The sequence below is a fragment of the Myotis nattereri genome (assembly GCF_964212035.1).
Source record: "Myotis nattereri genome assembly, chromosome: 1".
NCBI lineage: Eukaryota > Metazoa > Chordata > Mammalia > Chiroptera > Vespertilionidae > Myotis > Myotis nattereri.
In genome coordinates, this window is record NC_138075.1 from 10,757,360 (window position 1) to 10,779,870 (window position 22,511).

The window sequence follows — 22,511 nt, forward strand, 5'->3', positions numbered from 1 at the left end:
AAGATCACCTGGGTAGCTTTAAGAAAAGTAATGATGTCTGTAACACCCCTCATACCAGTGATGGCGAAGCTTTTGAGCTCGGCGTGTCAGCATTTTGAAAAACCCTAACTTAACTCTGGTGCCGTGTCACATATAGAAATTTTTTGATATTTGCAACCATAGTAAAACAAAGACTTATATTTCTGATATTTATTTTGTATATTTAAATGCCATTTAACAAAGAAAAATCAACCCAAAAAAATGAGTTCGCGTGTCACCTCTGACACGCGTGTCATAGGTTCGCCATCACTGCTTATACCCCAACTAAAATCTCATCTCCGTAAGTGGGGCCAGGCATCTGTTGTTAAGAAGAAATATTTTCTGCACAGCTGGTTCAGATGTGCAGAGCTGCTCTAGAGAAGAGGTTGCATAGGTACCAGGAGACATGTACAAATCTATTTCATGCGACATTTTTTATAATAAGAAAGATGGAAAACAACATAAATGTACAGCGATAGGGAAAGGACAAATACATGTGGTATGTTCTGTTAAAACGAAGTAAATAGACCATATATGTCATTGAGAACAGAACTCAAAAACATTGAGTGAAAAATCAAGTTTCAGAATAAAGTAGGAAAGCATTTATCTGAAATTCAGGAAATCCATGCCCAGCCATTGTTGCTCAGTGGTTGAGCATCAATCTATGAACCAGGAGGTCACGGGATCGATTCCCACTCAGGGCACATGCCTGGGTTGTGGGCTCGATCCCCAGTAAGAGGCATGCAGGAGGCAGCCCATCAATGATTCTCTCTCATCATTGATGTTTCTATCTCTCTCTCGCCCTCTCCCATCCTCTCTAAAATCAATTTTATATATATTTTTCCAGGAAATTTATTCAGGAAATAAAGCAATGCTGTATCTTGTTCATGGTTACATATATATTGTAGTGAAAAAATAAAAGCATGGACTAGAAATGCACACAGCAATTTCACGATAGTGCTTGTAAATGGGGAGAATTTGGGAATGGGGCTGTGGAGGGGAGCAGGGTTATCTTCAACCATATCTGCATTATTTTATTTCTTTAACCAAAAGAAACATATCTAAAACAAAAAGGACAAAATGTTGTCTTTCCTGTTGTCGTAGTGTCCAAGATTTTTATAAATAGCGAGTCAGTTGTTCAATAGTCATTGCAAGTCTTTGAGACTATGATATTTTGTCTTATGCTACTTTTAAATACTAAAATAACAACATAAAGTTCTTTCCATTTAAAAAATAATCTGAAATCAGAATCATCTACATATTGAGATGTACCCAGAGTATTACATGCTGCATTAAAAACGAATATACACTTAGAGTGTACAGAACTTAACAAATGAGTAGTTCTTTTTTATTTTTATTTTTTTATTTTTTTATTGTTTAAAGTATTACAAATAGTAGTACATATGTCTCCTTTTTTTTCCCCAATTGACCTTCCACCAGCCTCCCCTCCCCCCTCCCAGGGTCTTGCGTCCATTGGTTATGCTTATATGCATACATACAAGTCCTTTGGTTGATCTCTTACCCATTCCCCACCCTCCCCGGCCTTCCCGCTGTAGTTTGACATCTGTTCGATGCTGCTCTGCCTCTGTATCTATTTTTGTTCATCAGTTTATATGGTCTTTATTATCCATAAATGAGTGAGATCATGTGGTATTTTTCTTTCATTGACTGGCTTATTTCACTTAGCATAATGCTCTCCAGTTCCAGCCATGCTGTTGCAAATGGTAAGAATTCCTTCTTTTTTACAGCAGCGTAGTATTCCATGGTGTAGATGTACCATAGTTTTCTAATCCACTCATCTGCTGATGGGCATTTAGCCTGTTTCCAAATCTTAGCTATGGTGAATTGTGCTGCTATCAACATAGGGGTGCATATATCCTTTCTGATTGGTGTTTCTGGTTTCTTGGGATATATTCCTAGAAGTGGGATCACTGGGTCAAATGGTGGTTCCATTTTTAAATTTTTGAGGAAACTCCATACTGTTCTCCACAGTGGCTGCACCAGTCTACATTCCCAGCAGCAGTGCACGAGGGTTGCTTTTTCTCCACATCCTCTCCAGCACTTGTCATTTGTTGATTTGTTGATAATAGCCATTCAGACACGTGTGAGGTGGTACCTCATTGTTGTTTTGATTTGCATCTCTCGGATGATTAGTGACTTTGAGCATGTTTTCATATGTCTCTTGGCCTTCCTTCTGTCTTCTTTCGAAAAGTGTCTATTTAGGTCATTTGCCCTTTTTTTGATTGGGTTGTTTATCTCCCTTTTGTTAAGTTGTATGAGTTCCCTGTTAATGTTGGAGATTAAACCCTTATCAGTGATAACATTGGCAAATATGTTCTCCCATGCAGTGGGCTTTCTTGTTGTTTTGTTGATGGTTTCTTTTGCTGTGCAGAAGCTTTCTATCTTGATGTAGTCCCATTTGTTTATTTTCTCTTTAGTTTCCATTGCCTTAGGAGCTTTATCGTTAAATATATTGCTCCAACAAATGTCTGCTATTTTGCTGCCTGTGGCTTCTTCTAAGATTTTTATGGTTTCCCCTCTTACGTTTAAGTCCCTCATCCCAAATGAGTAGTTCTTACAGGTTCCAGGTGCAGCACTGGGCTCTACCTGTCAGAGGATCTGAGAGGTGACCAGTGTGGTGGGTGCACAATAAGTGACAGGCAGAGTCGTGTATAATGGACTTGGAGAGCCTGGCAGGGATCAAGGTAAAAAGTCTGGATTTTATTCTAGTTATAGTGAAAAGCTGTTGGAGTGTTTTAAGCAGGAGAGTGATAAATTCTGATTTATGCCTTATAAAAAGATCACTTTGGCTGCTGTGTAGAGAACTGAATATTGGGGGAAGGATGGCAAGAATAGAATAAAGGAAATTGGTTGGCAGCTGTCGCCCTATTCCACTCAAAGAATGGTCCGGAAGTCCTTGGGCTGTGGATTAGCAGTGGAGGTGGTGAGAAGTAGGAGTCTTCAGAATATGTTTTGAAAGTAGAACTGATATGACTTCCTGGTGGACTGGGGGTGAGGGAAACCAGGCATACAGGATGAATCCTAGATCTCTCACTGGAGCAACGCCCTGGAAAGTCAGCTGCCTTGCCCCAAATTCTCTGACTTTTGGAGTGGATTTGTTTGGTTATAAATCGTGTCTCTTTCCCTTCTTGGCTGTCCCTAAACTATGTCAACCCAGATGGAAATCTAGTTCCTTTCCTGGCTTTGCACTCTGTGAAAAATATATCCCGTGCAGTCTTTGGTTTTGTAGCAGATTTTATTAAAAGTTTGGGGAGGTGGAGGAGGTTTACATTGAAGAAATGTAAACAGTTCAAGAATTGATTATCAGATATCTCTGTTCTTTAAAGTCCTTTGATGATATTTTTGAAATTCAGAGAGCAGTATTCTGTCAAATTTCCCTGGCTTATGTTTTTGGATGCTCTTCCCCGCCCCCCCCCCCCTTTTTTTTTTTCAGAAGAAAAGAAAGCCTCCCATTTTCTTATGCAGTAAAATTTTACTTTCTCCGGCTCCAACCCTTTGCACATCCAAGAGCAGATTGCTGGGCTGAAGCCGTCCCACCTCAGATTGGTTTCTCCTGTTGGTTCCACCCTAACTTCTTTCTATCTCCCAGAAATCCCTCTGAGTGTCTTGGCCACTAAAGATTAACTTCCCTGTTCTCCACTGTGACTCTGGATTTATTCTCATTTTTATATATCTACTGCTGTTTAGATGGTGTTGGAGGAAGAGAACAAAACATAAATGTAACCAGGCCAGCATGGCTCAGTGGTTGAGTGTCGACCTATGAACCAGGAGGTCACGGTTCAATTCCCAGTTGTGGGGCTCGATCCCCAGTGTGGCAGCCGATCAATGATTCTCTCTCATCGTTGATGTTTCTATCTCCCGCTCTCTCTCCTCCCTTCCTCTCTGAAATCAATAAAAAATAAATAATAAATAATAAAACATAAAAATAAATGTATGGGTTCTTGAAGCAGAATTTGTGCTCCAGTTTATAAATGTGCATATCCTGTGACCCAAAGACTTAGTTTCTGGGGGTAGATCCTGTGGCCAATTATATTTTCCAAAGATCGTGAAGGCGGTCAGTGTGTTCCATCTCACATGCACTTCTGCAGGGTGACCTTGCCAGGCCTCCATGAAGGGCAACTAGGCTTCCTTCTTTCTCTTCTGAGAAATAAGAATTGACCTATTTTTACTGGACGGAGAGTGAGGCAATGCCCCCATTTTTGGATCAATGGGATAGTTCATTTACATAGCTGCTCTAAAATCCTTCAAGGAAAGCAACAATGCTCCGTGTTCAAGACGGCTGCCACAATTTAAACACCTAAACTTGATTTTCATAGAACCCATTCTTCAGTGGACGCTTGGGACTGTAATAACAGAAGTCAACATCAGAAAGTTATTTCCACACGTGGTCGGCCTCAAAGCAACAAAATGCCCCTGTGCCAATGACGTGGCGCTGCTTGGCTTCCTTCTGAACTCGGCATTTAATGGTAAGTGAGTGGCTTTATTGGATGTGAGAAGCGAGGTTTTGTATTTTATGACAGCGATGTTTAATGGGTGGGACATGCTAAACGTATAGACACAGGAGTGAAAACATTTCCTAAAAATACCTAAGGAGTTACCTTTCATCGCTGCACCCTGTGTACTTGCAAGTGTGATTTACTATCTTTCTCCCTGTGACTTTTTGCCATTTTGACCTGAGCGTCTTTCCTAATTTCCTTTATCCTCTGCCTTCCATGAATGCATCACTTCCTGCCAGAGATTATCCACTGTGATTCTCATCCATCTATTTGTGCCTGGCTATTCCTGCCATGTATAAATAGGCCCTGCGATTCTAAGGGAGCACAGCATTGTTTTATTTATTATGTATCCATGGTGACTGTAATACTCACTAGGAGCCTTACACATTTCAACTACTAATTGTATTATTCCAGTTGTTTATCTCAGGCCATTGATGACCTCCTGGTCCCCCAGAACCAATAAATATGAAGGTACAAGTAAATAAATAAATTTTAAAAATAAGAAACAAAATGTTATCACTCATAGTTAATATGTGTATCCACCTACAAGTCCAAAGGACTCAACAGAAAAGCTATCAGGACAAATATGGAAGTGCCACAGAATTGAAGGATATAGTAACAATTTATGAAAACCACTCCGCCAAAGACAAAAGACTCTAATTTTTAAAAATTTTATTCAGCCGAAACCGGTTTGGCTCAGTGGATAGAGCGTCGGCCTGCGGACTGAAAGGTCCCAGGTTCGATTCCGGTCAAGGGGAGAGGGAAGCAACATGAATAACAGAATTTTTAAAAAGAATAAAAAGAACAAAAACTTGCCCTACCATGACTTATTATAAAATAATAGATTCAAGCTATGCATTAGTATAGGGAAAGGCGATTAGACTTGCCCCAACTTTTTTTGCATTTCGAATGGCTTCCAGTCTTTGAGTTCTCTAGCTCGGTGCCTGCTTGTGCTGAATTGTCTAGTTAGAAATGTGTCTCTTTCCCCTCTATCTCAACTCACGGAAGCTCAGTCCTTTTCCGGTTTGTCCTATGGATGCCAGGCTAGGGCCCCTCCTCCTCCTCTTAAACCCCTAGTCCTGCCTTACTTCTGTCAGCCATAGGAGAGGCGCTGTGCTTAATTCATTGAGCTCAATCTTGCCACACAAGTGAGAGCCGCAGAGAGAAGGGACAGTCTCTGCTTGATAAGGTCTCTCTCAGCAGATCACCACCAGGTCTGGAGAAAAGACATCGCTTCTGCAACGTGTTCTTTAGATGCAACCACCTTTTCCCTCCGCTGGCCACCACTGCACTCAAGCCAAAAAGAGGCTCCCACAGTATCGAGCTGCCACTGCCCCAACTAGCAGTTGGCGAGGCCCTTGTCCAGCCCCCCAGCCATCAGACCTCATGGAATTAATGGTGGGAACGAGTACCCAGGGGCCCCCTGTGCTCCAGTTTGCACTTGTGACCTGCCTCCTCCTCAGTGACACTCCTAACACACCCACCATGCCTCTCATCCTAGCTTTATCAGTCACCCAGAAACCTACATCTCCTGGGTCACCGATGGTCACCCGCACACACAAACTGTTCTGGCTTCCTTTCATTTCGCCCCAAATCTGTCTCTTTCCATCCAGCCAAATCCATTCAGTGGAATTCGTGATCTGTCATCTGTAAACTCCCCAGCACTTCTCATCTTTCCTCTGAATGCCTCCCTAACTTTCGTGCCATAAAGAATAACCTGGCCATTCCCAGGTAAGTTCTTTCTCTTGTAGCCTCCCTTGCAGCACCCCCCCGCCGCCCCCCCCCCCCGCAGGGGTCACATATCTCAGAGCCCAAGGGCAGGGTTGTCATCCCTTTTCCCTAGGGCTACTTCTTAATAATAATCACTCTTGTCCTCCCCTCTGAAATACCCAGTTCCTTTGAACTCAGACTTGCCTCCCTCTCCCACTCCTTATTGCCAGCCTGTGGTGACCTTCCCACCACTCGCACTCACTCACTTAGACCCCTGACTTCCTCTCCGCCTACTTTTATCACTATTGTCCCAAACATATGAACGACCCATGCAATACTCAGTTCCAAGGCCTCCTCTCCTTCGCTGATCTTCCCCCATCTTACTTCCATGGTCAACTTCTTGACCTCATTGTCTCTAATAATGTTACTACTCCCAAATCTCCACTTCAAGCATCTCACACGCTCTGTACTGCCTCCTCTTCTTTCAATCTCCTCCGGTACTCACACTCCAACTTTTCTTTGATTTTATTGAGACTTCACCATGGGGTCACTCCCACGTTTTTCATTACCCAGAATTTTTCCTTCTGTTTTCACCATCACTTGCTTAGTCCATCCTTATAAATACTTCTGTGACTTCCTCGCCCTTCTCTATCTCCCTTACCTGCATAAACCCGGCTCTGGTTAAAACCACCTCTATCCCTGCCCTGGAATAGCAGAATATTGCTAGAAAAAAAAAAATGTGCACACTAATCCCACTTTAATTCCACCAACTGGCCTGACTGTAAAATGCGTGATCACAAGTCTCAAGTGGGTACTCGGCACGACCCAGAAACTCTCTCTCTTCCCGGGTATGTTTATTTTCCAACTCGGCAACATAGCTTATCACACCACTTCCCACACTCCAAACCGTCAACATCACCTTCCTTTTCTATTCACTCTCAGCTGCGCTTGTAATACTTCATGTAGAAAATCAAGACTGATCGCAAGGAACTCCGTCCTTGTGCCTGCATGTCTGCCATCCTGCCTGTATCTGGACTCCCCTGCTTTGTCTCTTTGCCTGTTGCATTGTGGGAAGTGTCTCTGCTGCTATCAAAGGTCACCCCTCACCCCTTGTGTTCTGGATCCCAACCCCTGCCCAGCCATCGGAAGAGTCTTGCTCCTGCATCTCACTTGCAAATCTCACCTTTCGTGCATGTTCTCCTTCCGTACGGGATCAGGTCATCAGCATACAAGCACACTCCGCTGTCCCACAGCTTTCAGCAAAATCTTCACTTATCTCACTTTACGCCCATCCCCCATTTTTCTGTTTTCCCTCAAAGCCAAAAATTCTGGAAAGAATTTATTGCAGATGGCAGCGCCACTGTCCACCACCCATGCATCTTCCTTCCAGTACACATCAGACCTGTTCCCACCACTCTACTGACTGGTTCTTCCCAGCACCACCCACAGTCTCCACATTGCCGGTTCTCTTTCAGCAACATTGGACCCAACCGACCACTCGCTCCTCAAAAACATTTTATTCTCTTGGCTTTCTTGACACCACTTCCGATTGCTTTTATCTTGCCTCCTAGTCGCTTCTTAGTTTTCCTGGCTGGCTCCCTTCAGTGTGACCCTAAAATGCCGATGACCCCCGGGCTTGGTCTTTGGCTTCCTTCCTGAGGGAACCATTTTCTCTCCCTGGGAAACCTAACCCAGTGCCGGGGCTGGTAATGCCATTTTCAGACGGACAATTCCCACATCTGCATTTCTGGTGCTGGCCACACCTTTGAGACCAAACTCCTCTACCAGATTGTCGAGTTTACAGTTGCTCTGGAAGTCTAATGAGCATCCCCATCCAGAACTCTTGATCCATCTCCCTCTAAAATCTGTTCCTCTCCAATATTCCTCTTCCTAATTAATATCCAGTTACTCGAAAGTAGAATCTAGGACACATTCTTGACTGCTTGGACTCTCCTGACATTCCAGGGTGGTGCTCTACCCAGCGTCTATCCCCAAGGCGGCCGCTCTTCACCTCCACTACAATCTTCTGTCAAGTCAACATTGTTTTTCCACGAGACTAATTGACAGCCTCTTCACTGGTCGCCCCCTTTTCTAGTCTTGTCCCAGGATACTCACCCTCCACACAGCCACCAGAGTGATCTTCTCAAGTGTCAGTCAACTCACATCACTTACAAACTTCCCTTTGCCCATTAGAATAAAATCCAAACTCTTCACAATGGTCTACTCAGCCTCTTTAAACCTGGGATACAGTTGTGGCCAGTTTGCCATAGAGAGTAGCCTGTGACTTAATTTTAGTCTAAAATATTAACCAGAATGATTTTAGTCTAAAATATTAACCAGAATGAAGCATGAACTATTTCTGAACTTCACTGGAGTCTGGTCATGTAATATCATGCTAGACACCTCTCATCACCCCCACTTAGAATATAGTGTACTGTTACCTGTAGAACTAAATTTGGTGTTTAGAAAGGCAAAGCTTCTCTTTAGCTTTTCTCTTCCTGGAAAAAGTAGATGGTTCTAACACTTCTGCCTACATCTTCCCTATACAGAAAAGAGCCAAGAGTTAAATGCATTCTTTATAATATGGCTGGTCCCACACTCGTCTTTTGAAAACAAAGTATATATATTAGATTATCAACTGTCTTCAGACCCTCTGTACTCCACTCTCCCGAACCCCCAATCATTATGACTTTTGACTAGACTTCAAATCTACATTCCACGTTTAAAAAACAAAAGGCTCACAACATTCCTAGCAGCAGCGGCCAAGGAAAGGTGGGATCAGGGAACAACGTGCTTTCGGTGTTTGAAATATGTTTGGTCTTTTTAAAAACAGGTTCTCATGAGGCATTAGCAAATATTTTTCTATTTCTAAAACCACAAATATTAAAGTAAATCAAACATAATTTCTCCTCTCGGGGAGTTTACATTTTAATTTTTTTCTTTAGAGTTTTTTTTTTTCTTCATTGTTTACTGAAATTGTACTAATGACATAGCGACATATTAATGCTCAGAAGGATTTTAGGAAGGAAACACTCTTCATCTACTCTTTTAGGTTCATTCCCGGGGGGGGGGGGGCGGGGGGGTCTGAATTCGACTCTCAAAGATTACCAGGAGAAAAGGAGTGTCGTTTTTATTAATATTTACATTCAACGGAGTTCACAGAAAATAAGTGAATGAAACTCAAAGTAGTGGTTAAACTCAGAAGTTTATATACCATTTGAACCAAGGAAAGGATGATAAAATGGGGGAAGTGACTAGAGTGTAAGCGGGGGGACTAATAAGAGTTATTTCGTAAGGTCTGTTTACACAAAGCTGTCTCAGTGTCGATGCATCTATCCAGTGATCAGAGTGTTCTCAGTCTGGGACAATGGGGCACCTTCCTCATGGGAAAATGGATGCCCTGCTTTTAGGCAGAAAAGGGGAAGATAGAGAACTCTTCTTGCATCTATTGATTTCAGTTGCCTTCAACTCAAAATAATCCTGAGGGCAAAGTGGCATGTTTTGGGGTGGCATATTCTGACCCCACTTCCATATAAAACAAAATACTTAATAGTTAAACCAGATGGTTGGCTAACATCCTGTGGCATAGCCCGAAGTGACTTCATCTTTCCAGTGCTTGGGGGAGTGAGATGCAATCTGAGGGGAGGGGAGTGGAGGCCTGGGCAGAGAATGGGTTGGAAGGTGGAGCAGGCTCTGGCCCATGAAGACCTAGCACCATGGAAGTGGGTTACTCGCTTTGCCTTAATTTCCCTTCCCTCTCATGATAGGTGTTTACATAGGCCTCAGCATTTCCGGATTTTGGCTTTATAATGAGACCCAGTGGTTTAACCTGACAGAGATGATCTATTCCAAAGTTGGAGAAGGTAAACCCTCTAACAGTGCCCTCGTCTTCAGCATTTCCTCTATATCAACATTTGATCAATATTTCACCTTTTCCTCACTTTATAAATCCATGGCATAATCTCTTCCTTTAGGACATACAGAGCTTTCAGTGGTGGATATGGTTTTAACAAATCATTTCTTAGTTATCCTCACCTCTTTGGGACTTTTTGTAAGTGGAGATCTTCGTCGCCCACCACACTCTGATCTAAAGGTATGTGAACAGCTTCGTAATGAAGGGTTAACCTTAAATGTCTTTCAAGACATAAAGTAGAAACACTGAATTCTTGAATTATATGTGGTATATCTTAAAATTGAAATGCTTCTTCCTTTTGAAAAATATAAAAGCATAATACAGTGACTTCTTCCTTTGCCTTATTATTAATATTGTGTTGAATATTTTGAAATGGTGCTAGTGTTGTTACTATACCAATTTATAGTAAGTTTTAAATACATATAAGTAGAAAACTATCTATCTATCTATCTATCTATCTATCTATCTGTCTGTCTGTCTACCTATCTATCTATCTATCTATCTATAGTTACATATGCTTCCAAAATGCTTTAGGGTGATTTGTAATGCTAAATATTATATTACAAAGTAACATAAATTAAAGTAACTCTTGGGATTGAGAGAAGGGAATATATATTTTGGTGAAAATATACAATATACATAGCATGAAATTCTTAAGCATGTTAATGAGTACCTCTCAAAAATTACCACAACAGAAATAAGAGTAGTAATAAAGATTTAGGAACAGTAGAAGAAAAGATAAGAGTAAGTATGAAAAGGGCAATTGTATTGGTTGAGAAGTAGGTATTTCTTCAGCTACACAAATATTCACAGCCTCCCCGCTTTCTTCACTCTCTCTGAGAAAGTACCATTTGTTGCTCAGCCAATTAATCTGGCCTTCCACGTGCTTATCATGGGGTTGCTGAAGCAGAGAGTTGTAGAGGCCAGGAACAGTGACTCGAGTTCAAAGTATAGAGGGCCTGACCCAGGGGCTGCACTGGGCTGGGCAGAAGGAGGCCATGGAGAAAATGACAGATTTAGGGTGTGTCTCCCTAATCCCACGTGGGTAACAGACTTCGTGTATTTCCACACACTTCTTAACTCCTCCATTTAAATCATCCGCAGATGGGGTTTCGATCCCAAATCCTTTCTGGAGTTAAGTTAAGGTATAAATCAGTGATGGCGAACCTTTTGAGCTCGGCGTGTCAGCATTTTGAAAAACCCTAACTTAACTCTGGTGCCGTGTCACATAGAGAAATTTTTTGATATTTGCAACCATAGTAAAACAAAGATTTATATTTTTGATGTTTATTTTATATATTTAAATGCCATTTAACAAAGAAAAATCAACCAAAAAAATGAGTTTGCGTGTCACCTCTGACACGCGTGTCATAGGTTCGCCATCACTGGTATAAATTAATCAAATGGTGAAACAAGGCAAAGACTGAAGATGAAATCAGTGAGACTCTCCTAACTGCTGAAATATTAAGGAAACATTGCATTGAGTGTCATTCACATTGCTGCGGTTTGTCATGCCTTTTCCTATCAAGCAAAAATTAAAGTTCCTTTTCTTTTCCTTCTAGTTTTCAAGGGCAGACTTCTGTGGTTTTGAAAGGGTAAGAAGCTTTACATTTCCAAGGGTTGGTTAAAAGATATGTTTCCTCGGTGCCCTAAGAGATGAGGTACAAGGCAAGAATTCACAATATAGATTATCCCTCTTACTATCATATTATTTATCATTTGAGCTAAAAATATAGATATATATTGTATTTCTACCAACTATCAAGCAATGATTCCTCTTCTGTTTCCAAGGGAAAAGTGCCCGCCTTGTCTCAGAGACCGCCCCCACCCCTGCTGACCAGGATGGTGGTGGGTGGTCAGGTGTTTTCTGCCCAGGGCGCCCAGTTGAAAAGAGAGTGGGGCTGAAATCTGGCTAACACTGTACGCCCCATCCATCTACCCGATGCAGGTCTGTGTCCACCTGGAGAAAGTCACTTTCTAATTTGCACGAAAGGCCATATAAGCTAGCCACACCTCTGTGTCTGGCTTTTTGTGGGGATCTTATTCCATCAGTTATCTTCCCTCTCTGCTACAAGGTCAAGTTTCATGATTCAGTAGGTCATTTCCATCAACATCTAAGCATGCTTTCGTTTGGAAAGCACAACAGAAATTTTGACTATTGCTAGCCTTTTGCCAATGTCTCCTCCTCAGTCCTTCCTCATACATGCAGGCATGCTCAAGCATGAAGTTATTCTTAAAAATGATAAGGATTTACCTTCAAATAAGACCTTTTTTATAATGACCGAAGGAAGGGTGGTAAGAATGGGATGCCCGGGGCTGTTTGGGCAGGTTGGAAGGGGTTACTACTTGATGACTTAATCATTTACTTATTCATCCATTCTGCAAATATTTGTTGAGTACTTTCTATGGTCTATACTTTTTTAGACAAGAAGAATTCCATAATGAATAAGACACAGTCCCTGCTCTCAAGGAGCTTACCATTCTACTAAGGGAGATAGATCATAAACAAGCACACAAACAAATGCATAAAATGATTGCAGATAGTAATCAGGGCTTATTGAAATGAAAACAGGTCATTACAGCAGGTAAACTGAGAGTGAAGGGAAGATAGTATTCTACTTTAAATAGGGTGATTGTAGCAGACCTCTCCAAGGAGGCGAAATTTAAGCAGAGGCTTGAATGACTTGAGGAAGCACATTCAGACAGAGGTAATAGTAAGTACAAAGATGCTAAGTTGGGAAATTGGTTTAGTAGAAATAGCAGGGACTTCGGGCAGCTTCTTCAAAGGTACAATTCTAACTTGTGTAAAACATACAAGATCCTTCAGGGTCAGGGCCTTCCCTACCTTCTTCATTCCTGTCATGCCTACCCCTCACGTCAAGCCATTCTTGCAAGCCATTAGCTTCATTCTCAGGAAGTTTTCTCCAAATGTGAGTAAGAATAGCCACCAGGTTCACAAGCCATCAGTTTACCAATCCCAAAAGGAATACAATATCTCTTTCCCAGTAGTTCCTTCAAGTTTCAGGACAGACTCATTAACCTGCTTTGAATCATGTGTTCATTCCTGACCAATCCTTGTGACTTGGAGTCAGACCTGGGTCATGAGCTCATCCTCCGGAATGAAGTCAACATGATCTGATGAAATTATCCCATAGATACTGACTGGGCTCTTACCTGTTTGATTCCAGGTAGGAGATAAATAAAAAGAAATCTAAAAAGGAAGAAAAGGAGTAAGTCAGGGCCCAATAAAGTTTCTATATAATTTGCTCAGGTATTATAATGATAAGTACAGTGTCCTGCCAACCTGAAGATTTATATAAGAACTCAAAAGTTTCATTTAGGATAACACCTTACCACACCGTTCAAATAAATTGTTTATTCTGTTTTAGAAGCCTATTTTGTTTGTTTAGCAGTTGTGTTGAGATATAATACACGTCGCATAAAATTCTCCCGTTTAAGGTGTAAATTCCAGTGGGCGTCAGTATAATCACAGAGTTGTGCAACCATTATCACGACCAATTTAAAAGGATTTTAATGCACAGGTTATTATACAGATTTTATTACTGACCTCTAAAAATGCAAGGAGGTCTCGCTTTTGTTTCAACAATAATTTGTAAGTCAGAATCTTCCTATAACAAAAAACCATCTCAAAGTCTTGCACATAATTCACATCCAACGTTATACAATCTCACTTTCTGGAAAGCTTCTCTCTTATGACCAATTTTTCAAAACCTATATTTTTGTGGCTTTTTTCTTATTGCTTCTCGCCTCTGTCAGGCTTCTGTGGAGAGTCCTTAAGCCTGGCTGCAGCTAATGAAGAGCAGAAGATAAGGATGTGACCCACCGTGACTGTGGTGAAAGGCTAATAATTTCTCTAGCTTCCAAAAGACTAGTTCAGAGGCATCTACCATCAACACACGCTCATTCAGATGAAACTTCTTTTTATTCCTGTGTGTGTGTATGTATGTGTGTGTGTGTGTGTGTGTGTTGTTCAAAAGCATTATTCTTGTTTCGTGTCCTCATTCTACAACCTTTTATTTGCATATAATATTTCTTTCTCTATTTGCCTCACATTCCTGAAATATTGAACTTTTAAATTTCTTAAAGAGTTTGTAATTTATATCTTAAGTCCACATAATGCCTAAATGATATTTTTATTTATTTGTGTAGGGTGACTATGCCAAAGGAAAATTGTGGTATAATGAAAGATGTTTTGCTAACAGAGAACACTTTGAAGGTAAATTTTAGGTAAAGAGATATTAACAGGCTTTTCCCCCCCCAATATGAATAGCACATATAGATGAAATGAAATGACCAAATAAAAATAGAATAAAATGTAAAGATAGGTTTGTTTTGTGTCAGTTCATGGCTTAAAACTAAGGAGAGCAATTCATTTAAATCTGAAACAACAGACATGTCCTGATAGACGTGCAAGAAAACTGATTCTCATATATGTAATGATACATTTAGAAATATAGATACTGCTTGTAATTTCTATACCTTTATATTTTATAGTTGACTATGTTACTGTCACCTTTGAGAGAAACAGGACTTTAAGTGAGGTATGGCATTGCATAATCTAAAAGGTAAGAAGTTCTATGGTGCGTGATTTTTATGGGTTGTTATTCATCTAAAACAATAGCCGTTCTACAGCCTGAAAGGCTTAACAACTCCTCTTTGCTCCCAGTGGCTCCTCTCCGTGGGTCTAATGGTGAGTACCTGGTTATGTTCAATCTAGACCTGCACAGTGGTTCCAGAAAAACAACCCGTGCCAGAAAGGGGGGCTTTCTGAACTCACATCCCCCGGAAGAGAAGCACAGACATGAAAGATTTAACACTCTTATTTGTAGCCAGCCATTAGTTTGTTTGCTTAAGAGGACTAATTAGAACTTATATGTCAAAAACAACATTAACTTGTCCTTCCTCTTTTTTGCAGGCAAGCTCTTGTTTTTATGGGAGAGAACCATTTCTTGAATGGTTACCTTGCTTACCTCAGTTGGCAAAAGGAATGAAAATTGCCCCTTCAACTGTAAAAACATTTCTGGTTGACCAAGATCATAATGCTGGAGTGTACCTCTTACATAACCAGGTAGGCCTTACGGCCCGAAAGTGATTGCTCTTGACGCTACAACCATGAAAATTTAACTAAGTAAAACTATTTCCGAGGTCTTGTTATCTTTGGCAGTAGAAAATGATAAAATTAGCTACAGCAAAATGATTTATGGCTGATACTATAGATTAGGACACTTTAGAGGTTTCTGGCCTCCGATTGGCATTCAGTTTGATGAAAATGGAAAATATGATGCTATTTGCATAATGATTCTTCTTTGCTTATTCTCCAAGAATATAAACTGAGTTAGATCTACAGAAATGTAAGGTTTCATAAAAGTGGTTAGTTTAGATTAACAAATAATGGAACTAAGTTGCCACAGATCTATATTTCCTATTCCAAAAGGTCTTAACCTCAACTGTGAATTAGAGCCATTAAAAACATATATTAGCCTTAGCTGGTTTGGCTCAGCGTCGGCCTGCTGATGGAAGGGTCCCAGGTTCGATTCTGGTCAAGGGCACATGCCCTAGTTGTAGGCTTGATCCCCAGTGGGGGACATGCAGGAGGCAACCAATCAATGATTCTCTCTCATCACTGGTGTTTCTATCTCTCTCCCTCTCCCTTCCTCTCTGAAGTTAATAAAAATATATTTTAAAAAAACATATATAAGTTCAACCCTAACCTTTGATTTTAGGAAGAAAAAAATAATTTTGCCTACCCTCTTAGGTTCATTAAGCAGGGTCCTTTAAATTAAACTGACAAAAGAGAGTAACAGGAGAAAAGAAAACTATGTGTGTAGCACATCTATAGGCAGGTATAAGTCAGTGATGAGTAACTCAAAAAGGTGGTTAAAATTGTAAGGTTGTATACCATCTTAATAAATTAAGGGGGGTGATAAAGGCACTTAAAGAAAAACAAATGAAAAGATAATGGTTTTGCAGGAGATAATAAAGTGTATTTATATAGGTACTAGAGGCCCAGTGCACAAAATTCATGCACTGGGGGAAGGTGTCCCTCAGCACAGCCTGCATCTTCTTGAATCTGGGACCCCTCGGGGGATATCCCCACAGGGATCGGACCTAAACCGGCAGTCGGACATCCCTCTCACAATCCAGGACTGCTGGCTCCTAACTGCTCGCCTGCCTGCCTGCCTGCCTGCCTGATTGCCCCTAATCGCTTCTGTCTGCCAGCCTGATCACCCCCTAACCACTCCCCTGCCGGCCTGATTAACAACTAACTGCTTCCCTGCCGCCTGATCACCCCCAACTGCCCTCCCCTGCAAGCCTGGTCCCCCCAACTGCCCTCCTCTGCTGGCCAATTTGGTTCTGATTGGTTGGTTTCTATGCCAGTCAGCATCAAAAGCTCTACCTCTTAGGCAGCAATTGGCTCCGCACAGTTGATCCAGATTTAGTTCTGATTGGTCAGTTTCTATGCCAGTAAGCATCTCTGGGCCTATCAACGGGGCCTGATCAGAAAGGCGGGGCTGATCAGCAGCCCCGGTGTAGGCCTGGAGAGAAATGGATGCCCGGCTGCTGGCCAGGCCCGGAGCTAAAGAGAGAGGCAAGTGCTGATCAACAGCTGCCATAGAAACTATGGATCAGCCCCTGCTTCTCTCTTCGGGCCTCTCTCTGGGCCTGATTCTCAGCCCCCTCAGCAGTCAGTGCTGGGTCACCGTGCCTGCAGCCACAGTCGTCAGCGCTGACTGCAGGACTGAGCCTCCCCCTTGGTTGCGGATGTGATGGACCCAGGGTTTTTATATATCAGGATGAGTGGTCTTTCTGTCTTCTTCAGCTTATAAATCTTCCATGAAGCAAGGAATTGGGGTAGGTTTTATTCATATTCTCCCTTCTGGGAGTACATCCGCCCTGAAGAGGAATTGGTGGTGATCTTATTTCTCAAAGTTGCTGCTTTTAGTCAGATAAGAGAAGGCCTTTTCTCCTGCATCTGTTGAATCTCAGATGTCTTCCACTTAAACTCATCTTTATAACAAAGTGGCATATGTTGGGGTGCATATTCTGATCCTCTTCAGGATCATGATCCAATAGAATTGGAGTGTGGCCCAGGGGTCCACACTTTTAAAACATAGTTTGAAGTGATAGTTATGAGCCTGGGCATTGGAGTCTTTCTGCTGAGTTCAGTCATTCTGCCATTTAATATAGAACCTTGGACAAATTATTTAATCTTCTAAACTTCGTGTTCAGTAGCCATTAAATGGATGTATAGTGGGGAAGGCAGAGTAAAGAGATGTCAGTGGTTGCTAATCCTTCCAGTTCTAGGCTTTGTTAGGGGTCCCTATCTTAGTCAACATCTGAGCAACAGGAAACTCTAAAAATTGTAACATAGACTAGTATTACTAACGGAAAAATTCTGATGATTGCTCATGCTTTATTTCTAGAAAGAGACCTCTGTCTCTGTGCACATCCTAGAAAATGACAAACCAAGATTAAAAGAAAAATTTCCACTTTTCACGTTTCCTCCATCATTCTCTTCTCCTGTTGGGATGAAATTCCATCCACGAAGCCATTTACTGTATGTCTATGGCAATCAGGTGCGTAAACGTGACATTTCACTTGACGTGGGTATGAATCATGCTGAGTGGTTATGCATCAAGTAAAAAATTGTCACTGGTGATCAGGAAGGTGGAAAGCCCGATGAAGAGTGATTGAGAGAAGCCCTGGCCAGTTTTTCTCAGTGGTTAGAATGTCGGCCCTCGGATTGAAGGGTCTCGGGTTCGATTCTGGTCAGAGGTACGTACCTCACTTGCAGGTTCTACGGGGAGCCTGCGGAGGCAACCAATCCATATGTGTCGCTCACATTGATGTTTCTCTCTGTCTCTATGCCTCCCTTCCACTCTCTCTAAAAATAAATGGAAAAATATCCTCGGGTGAGGATTAACAAAAAATAAATAAATAAGGGAGCCTGAGAGGAGAGGAATCTGAGACAATGAATACACATGCCTTTGCAACATTTTGCTGAAAAGTGGAGCTGTGAAATAAGGCAATGTTTGAAGGAGGAAGGGTGTTTAACAGAAAAAGGTCTTTTTTTTAATGATTGGAGAAATTATGTTGTGTGCTGATGGGAATTATTCAATAGGAGGGGGAAATTGATCCTGTAGGAAAGAGAGAGAGAGGAAAGATTTCTGGAGTGATGGATATTTCTAAATGGGTGAGAGAAGAGGCAATCTATGCACTAGTGGAGAGGTTGGCCTTTGGAGGAGAATTATTCTACCACAACAGGGGGAAGGAAGAGTTTATGGATTTAAAACTGGTAGGTGGGTAGATGTAGTAATGGAAACATGTGGGAATTATTTTATCAATAAAAAAAATCAAAGTCATTATTTGAGAGTGAGGAGGGAGGAAAAATGTTGGGGGTTTGAGGAAAGAGAGAACAGAGTAGAATGTTTGCCTAGGAAGAGGGGAGGATGAACTAAGGGAATACAGTGTTTGTGCCCATGATTTAAAGTGTGACCAGTGCATTATTATTACATGTTCTTCTCCATGTTCAATTGTGGGGTATATGCATAGTACAGAAGACAGAGAGTTGTATTTAACAAATGTTGGAGTTCTAACAAAAAATTATAAGAAAAGAGTGAAGAAAATCAAAATCAAAAAAGCAAGAACAAAAGAAGTAAGAGTGTACAGATGGGAATGCAATAAGACAAAGAAAGAAAATAAGTCTTAAAGATTAAAAAGTAGAAAACAAACTCTAAAAGATATGATAAAAAGATATGATGGAAGAGTAAATTACCACAACATTTTAGGAAAGCAATTTGGCATTATTATCATCCTGTAAATTTTAATGTTGCCTATTCTGTGACCTGCCAATGTCACTTTTTTGAGCAAGGAAATATATATATGGGGAAACATTTAAAATTTTTCATCACAGCACTGTTAATAATAGCATTGGATAACTAAATATAATCCAGATGCCCATGATCAGCAGAATGGATAAATGACATGTTATTCACATAATTCATGAAAAGCAAATTAACTGAACCATATTAAATTATATTGGGGGGCGGGGAGAATATGTTCTAGAAGATAATATTTTCTAATAAAGAGGGAATGTGCAAATTGACTGTCATGCCATAATGGCAAGATGGCTGCACCCACAGCGGAGGCAGGGATTCCATAACACAAGATGGCTGTGCCCACAGCAGAGGCCGAGTTCCCATAATGAGCTTTAATGAGCAATCAGTAGGGACCTGAGGCTGCATGGCGCTGGGTCAGGGCAGGGGACCTGAGGCTGCACCTCCCTCTCTGGTGGGGCTTGACAGGGGACCTCAGGCCGCTCCCTGCACCCTGGCACCAGGCCAGGGGACCTGAGGCTGCACCCCACACCCCAGCACCAGGCTGTGGGACCTCAGGCTGTGCCCCCCGCCCCGGCGCCAGACTGGAGGACCTCAGTCTGTGCCCCCCACCCGGCAGGGCTTGACAGGGAACCTCAGGCTGCATCCCCCACCCCGGCACCGGGGCAGGGGACCTGAGGCCGTGCCCCATAGCCTGGTGCCAGGCCATGGGACATGAGGCCGCACACCATGCCCAGCAGGGCTTGACAGGGCACCTCAGGGCACAACCCCCGCCTAGTGGGGCTTGATGGGGGACCTCAGGCTGCACCCCCCACCCCAGCGCCAGGCTGGAGGACCTGAGGCTGCACCCCCCCACCACCTGATGGGGCTTGACAGGGGTGGTGCCGGCTGAGTCTGGGTCTCGCGTGATTCTGAGGCACACGTGGGTGGGCAGGGACTTGACTCTAGTTCCTGTGGCGCACCCCAGACTCTAACAGGAGGAAGATTTTCATATACATTTTACTAATTTTCTTTCATCTCTGACACTTCTATTATAGAGAAAGGGCAAATAGCAATATTAAAATATTTCCTCTAATTAATTCCCTTTTAATGTGCATGAATTTTGTGCACCGGGTCACTAGTATATGTATAATACCTTTGGATCAAAAAAAGAGTATAAAGAGTGAAAGTAAAATCAAACAATACATTAAACATACACATGTGCTAAAACTAGAAAAAATAGCAAGGGAATGAAAAACACATTTCAGGACATTGAATATCTCTGCAGAAAGAGGTAGGGTAATGGAATTGGTAAGAAACATAGGAAAAGGTAATTAGCAATATGCTAATTCTTGGGTTAGGTTGTCAGTTCACACATATTCATTATAATAAATAACATAAGAAAAATAAAAGTGAGCATAAATAAATAATTTAAAACATTTAGAACACTGCAATGAGATACCATTGCTTTCATTCAAGTAACCAGTAACAATTAAAAATAAACTTTGGATGAAATCAAGTATTGGTGAGGTTTGGAGAAATGGATACTTGCATACATTACTTATCTATTGATCTATCTATATATGTATAAAAGCCTAAGTGACCATTACGACTGGTCGACCGGTCATTCAGTCAACGGGTTGCCATGATCCACACTGACCACCAAGGGGTCAACGCTCAACGCAGGAGCTTCCCCCTGGTGGTCAGTGCACTCCCACAGCCAACCTCCCACAGCCAGCCAACCTCCCGCTGTCCCTCCCCCCTGGCCAGCCAACCTCCCACAGTCCCTCTCCCTGGCCTGGCCAGCTGGCCCTGATCATCCCCAATTGCCTCTAGTAAGACTATAAACTGGCAATGTAAAATTTAAGAACACTTCTGCAGTATCTATTAAAATTATAGATATACTAGTACTAGAGGCCCGGTGCATGGATTCGTGCACTGGTGGTGTCTCTTGGCCTGGCCTGTGGGGATCGGGCCAAAACTGGCTCTCCAACATCCTCAGTGGGGTTCCAGATTGTGAGGGGGCAGTTCTCAGGTGACGCACCCTGGAATTGAGCTCCCTCCTCTCTGGTTCCAGGTACGTCACCCAAGAACTGCCACTGCCAAGTGACCACGTCTTGGCAGCTTCTGCGTTGAGTGTCTGCCCTGGTGGTCAGTGTGCATCATAGCTACTGGCCAGTCGGCCGGTGCCTTAGGCTTTTATATATATATATATATATATATATATATATATAGAGAGAGAGAGAGAGAGAGAGAGAGAGAGAGAGAGATAGAGATAGAGATAGAGATATATAGATATAGATATATAGAGATGCATAGATATATATATAGATATATAGAGATGCATAGCCTCTGACTCAGCAACTTGGTTTTTCAGTACCTGCTCTAGAAGTACACTAGCAGTATAAATGAGCAGGCAGAATGGTCATTGTCGTATTATGACAGTGAGCATTTTTATATAACCTTTAAACTTTCATTAGTAGGAAAATGGAGTATCTCAAGTATAATATATCCATAATTATTGGATACTATGCATCAGTACAAAAGAATGTAAAGATCCACGTGAGCTAACAAAATGGTCTGAGATATATTGAGTGGCAAGTGTAACTTACAGCCCAACCAGTACAGGAGGATGCCATTTTGAACATGTTGTTCAGAGCTCCCTCCCCTTCCCACTGTACCTCCCCACCCATCACCATTTGCAGGGCCCAAAGCAAGAGTAAAGATGCAGGCTCCGATATCCTATGTTTAGGACATGGATTGTGCTATGCCAGCAACGAGTGCTATACCCCTGAGTGATGGAAGCACCTATGTGCTCTTTTGTGCCGAGCCAGCTCAGACAAGGGTTCTGCAAGCCTGAGAGAGGGTGGCGATGGATGAAGAAATGACAGACAAAGAGAATAATCTGGGTCTAGGTGGGTCTTCCTGTGCCTGGCTGAGGCCACAGAGAGAGATCCAGAGGCAAGCTGAGCCTTTATTTTATAGCAGAGGTAAACAAGGTAGTGGTCACCATAGTTACAATTTCATGTGAGTTTCACTTGTTTTGGCAGCACTTGCTACATCTCCCTCAGCCCATTAGCTTCCCAGATAAGATCTAGGGAGCTTATAAGGTCAAGCCTAATTATGCTAAGAGGGCTGTGCCCTCTGAGCTGGGACTTGTTTGTGGCTTTGTCAACAGGTCAGTCTGAGGCTTAACCCTATAGCCGCGCCCTACACTATTTAATAAACTTTCTCTGTGTGTTTGTAAGATGCAGACACACTAAGTGTGCAGTCCAGGACAAGGGTCCCTCTTGCCCAAGTGTAAAGGTGGTGCTGCACCCAAATACATGCTTCCTCTCCTCCTCCTCATACAATGAACTGTTGTAGTGTGTGTGTGTGTGCGTGCACGTGTGTTCATTTGTGTGTGTGTGCGCGCGCGCGCGCGTGTGTGTGTGTGTGTGTGTGTGTGTGTGTGTAAAGGTGTAGAAATTTCAAATTGATAACAGTAGTTACCTCTGGAAAGGGATAGAGGAGACC

At 42.2% G+C, this 22,511-nt stretch overlaps 1 protein-coding gene across 1 annotated transcript in view; it reads left to right on the forward strand.

Moving 5' to 3' along the window:
• Positions 1 to 22,511, forward strand: part of CATSPERB (cation channel sperm associated auxiliary subunit beta) — a gene marked incomplete at both ends in the record, with an annotated part of 106,065 nt that overhangs the window by 17,566 nt on the left and 65,988 nt on the right. Inside the window, 8 exons of the mRNA XM_081084991.1 lie at positions 4,356 to 4,505; positions 10,013 to 10,108; positions 10,220 to 10,338; positions 11,721 to 11,753; positions 14,329 to 14,395; positions 14,674 to 14,720; positions 15,095 to 15,247; positions 17,604 to 17,756. Coding sequence (XP_080941117.1) covers positions 4,356 to 4,505; positions 10,013 to 10,108; positions 10,220 to 10,338; positions 11,721 to 11,753; positions 14,329 to 14,395; positions 14,674 to 14,720; positions 15,095 to 15,247; positions 17,604 to 17,756 — 818 coding nt within the window. The remainder of the gene's footprint in view (positions 1 to 4,355; positions 4,506 to 10,012; positions 10,109 to 10,219; positions 10,339 to 11,720; positions 11,754 to 14,328; positions 14,396 to 14,673; positions 14,721 to 15,094; positions 15,248 to 17,603; positions 17,757 to 22,511) is intronic.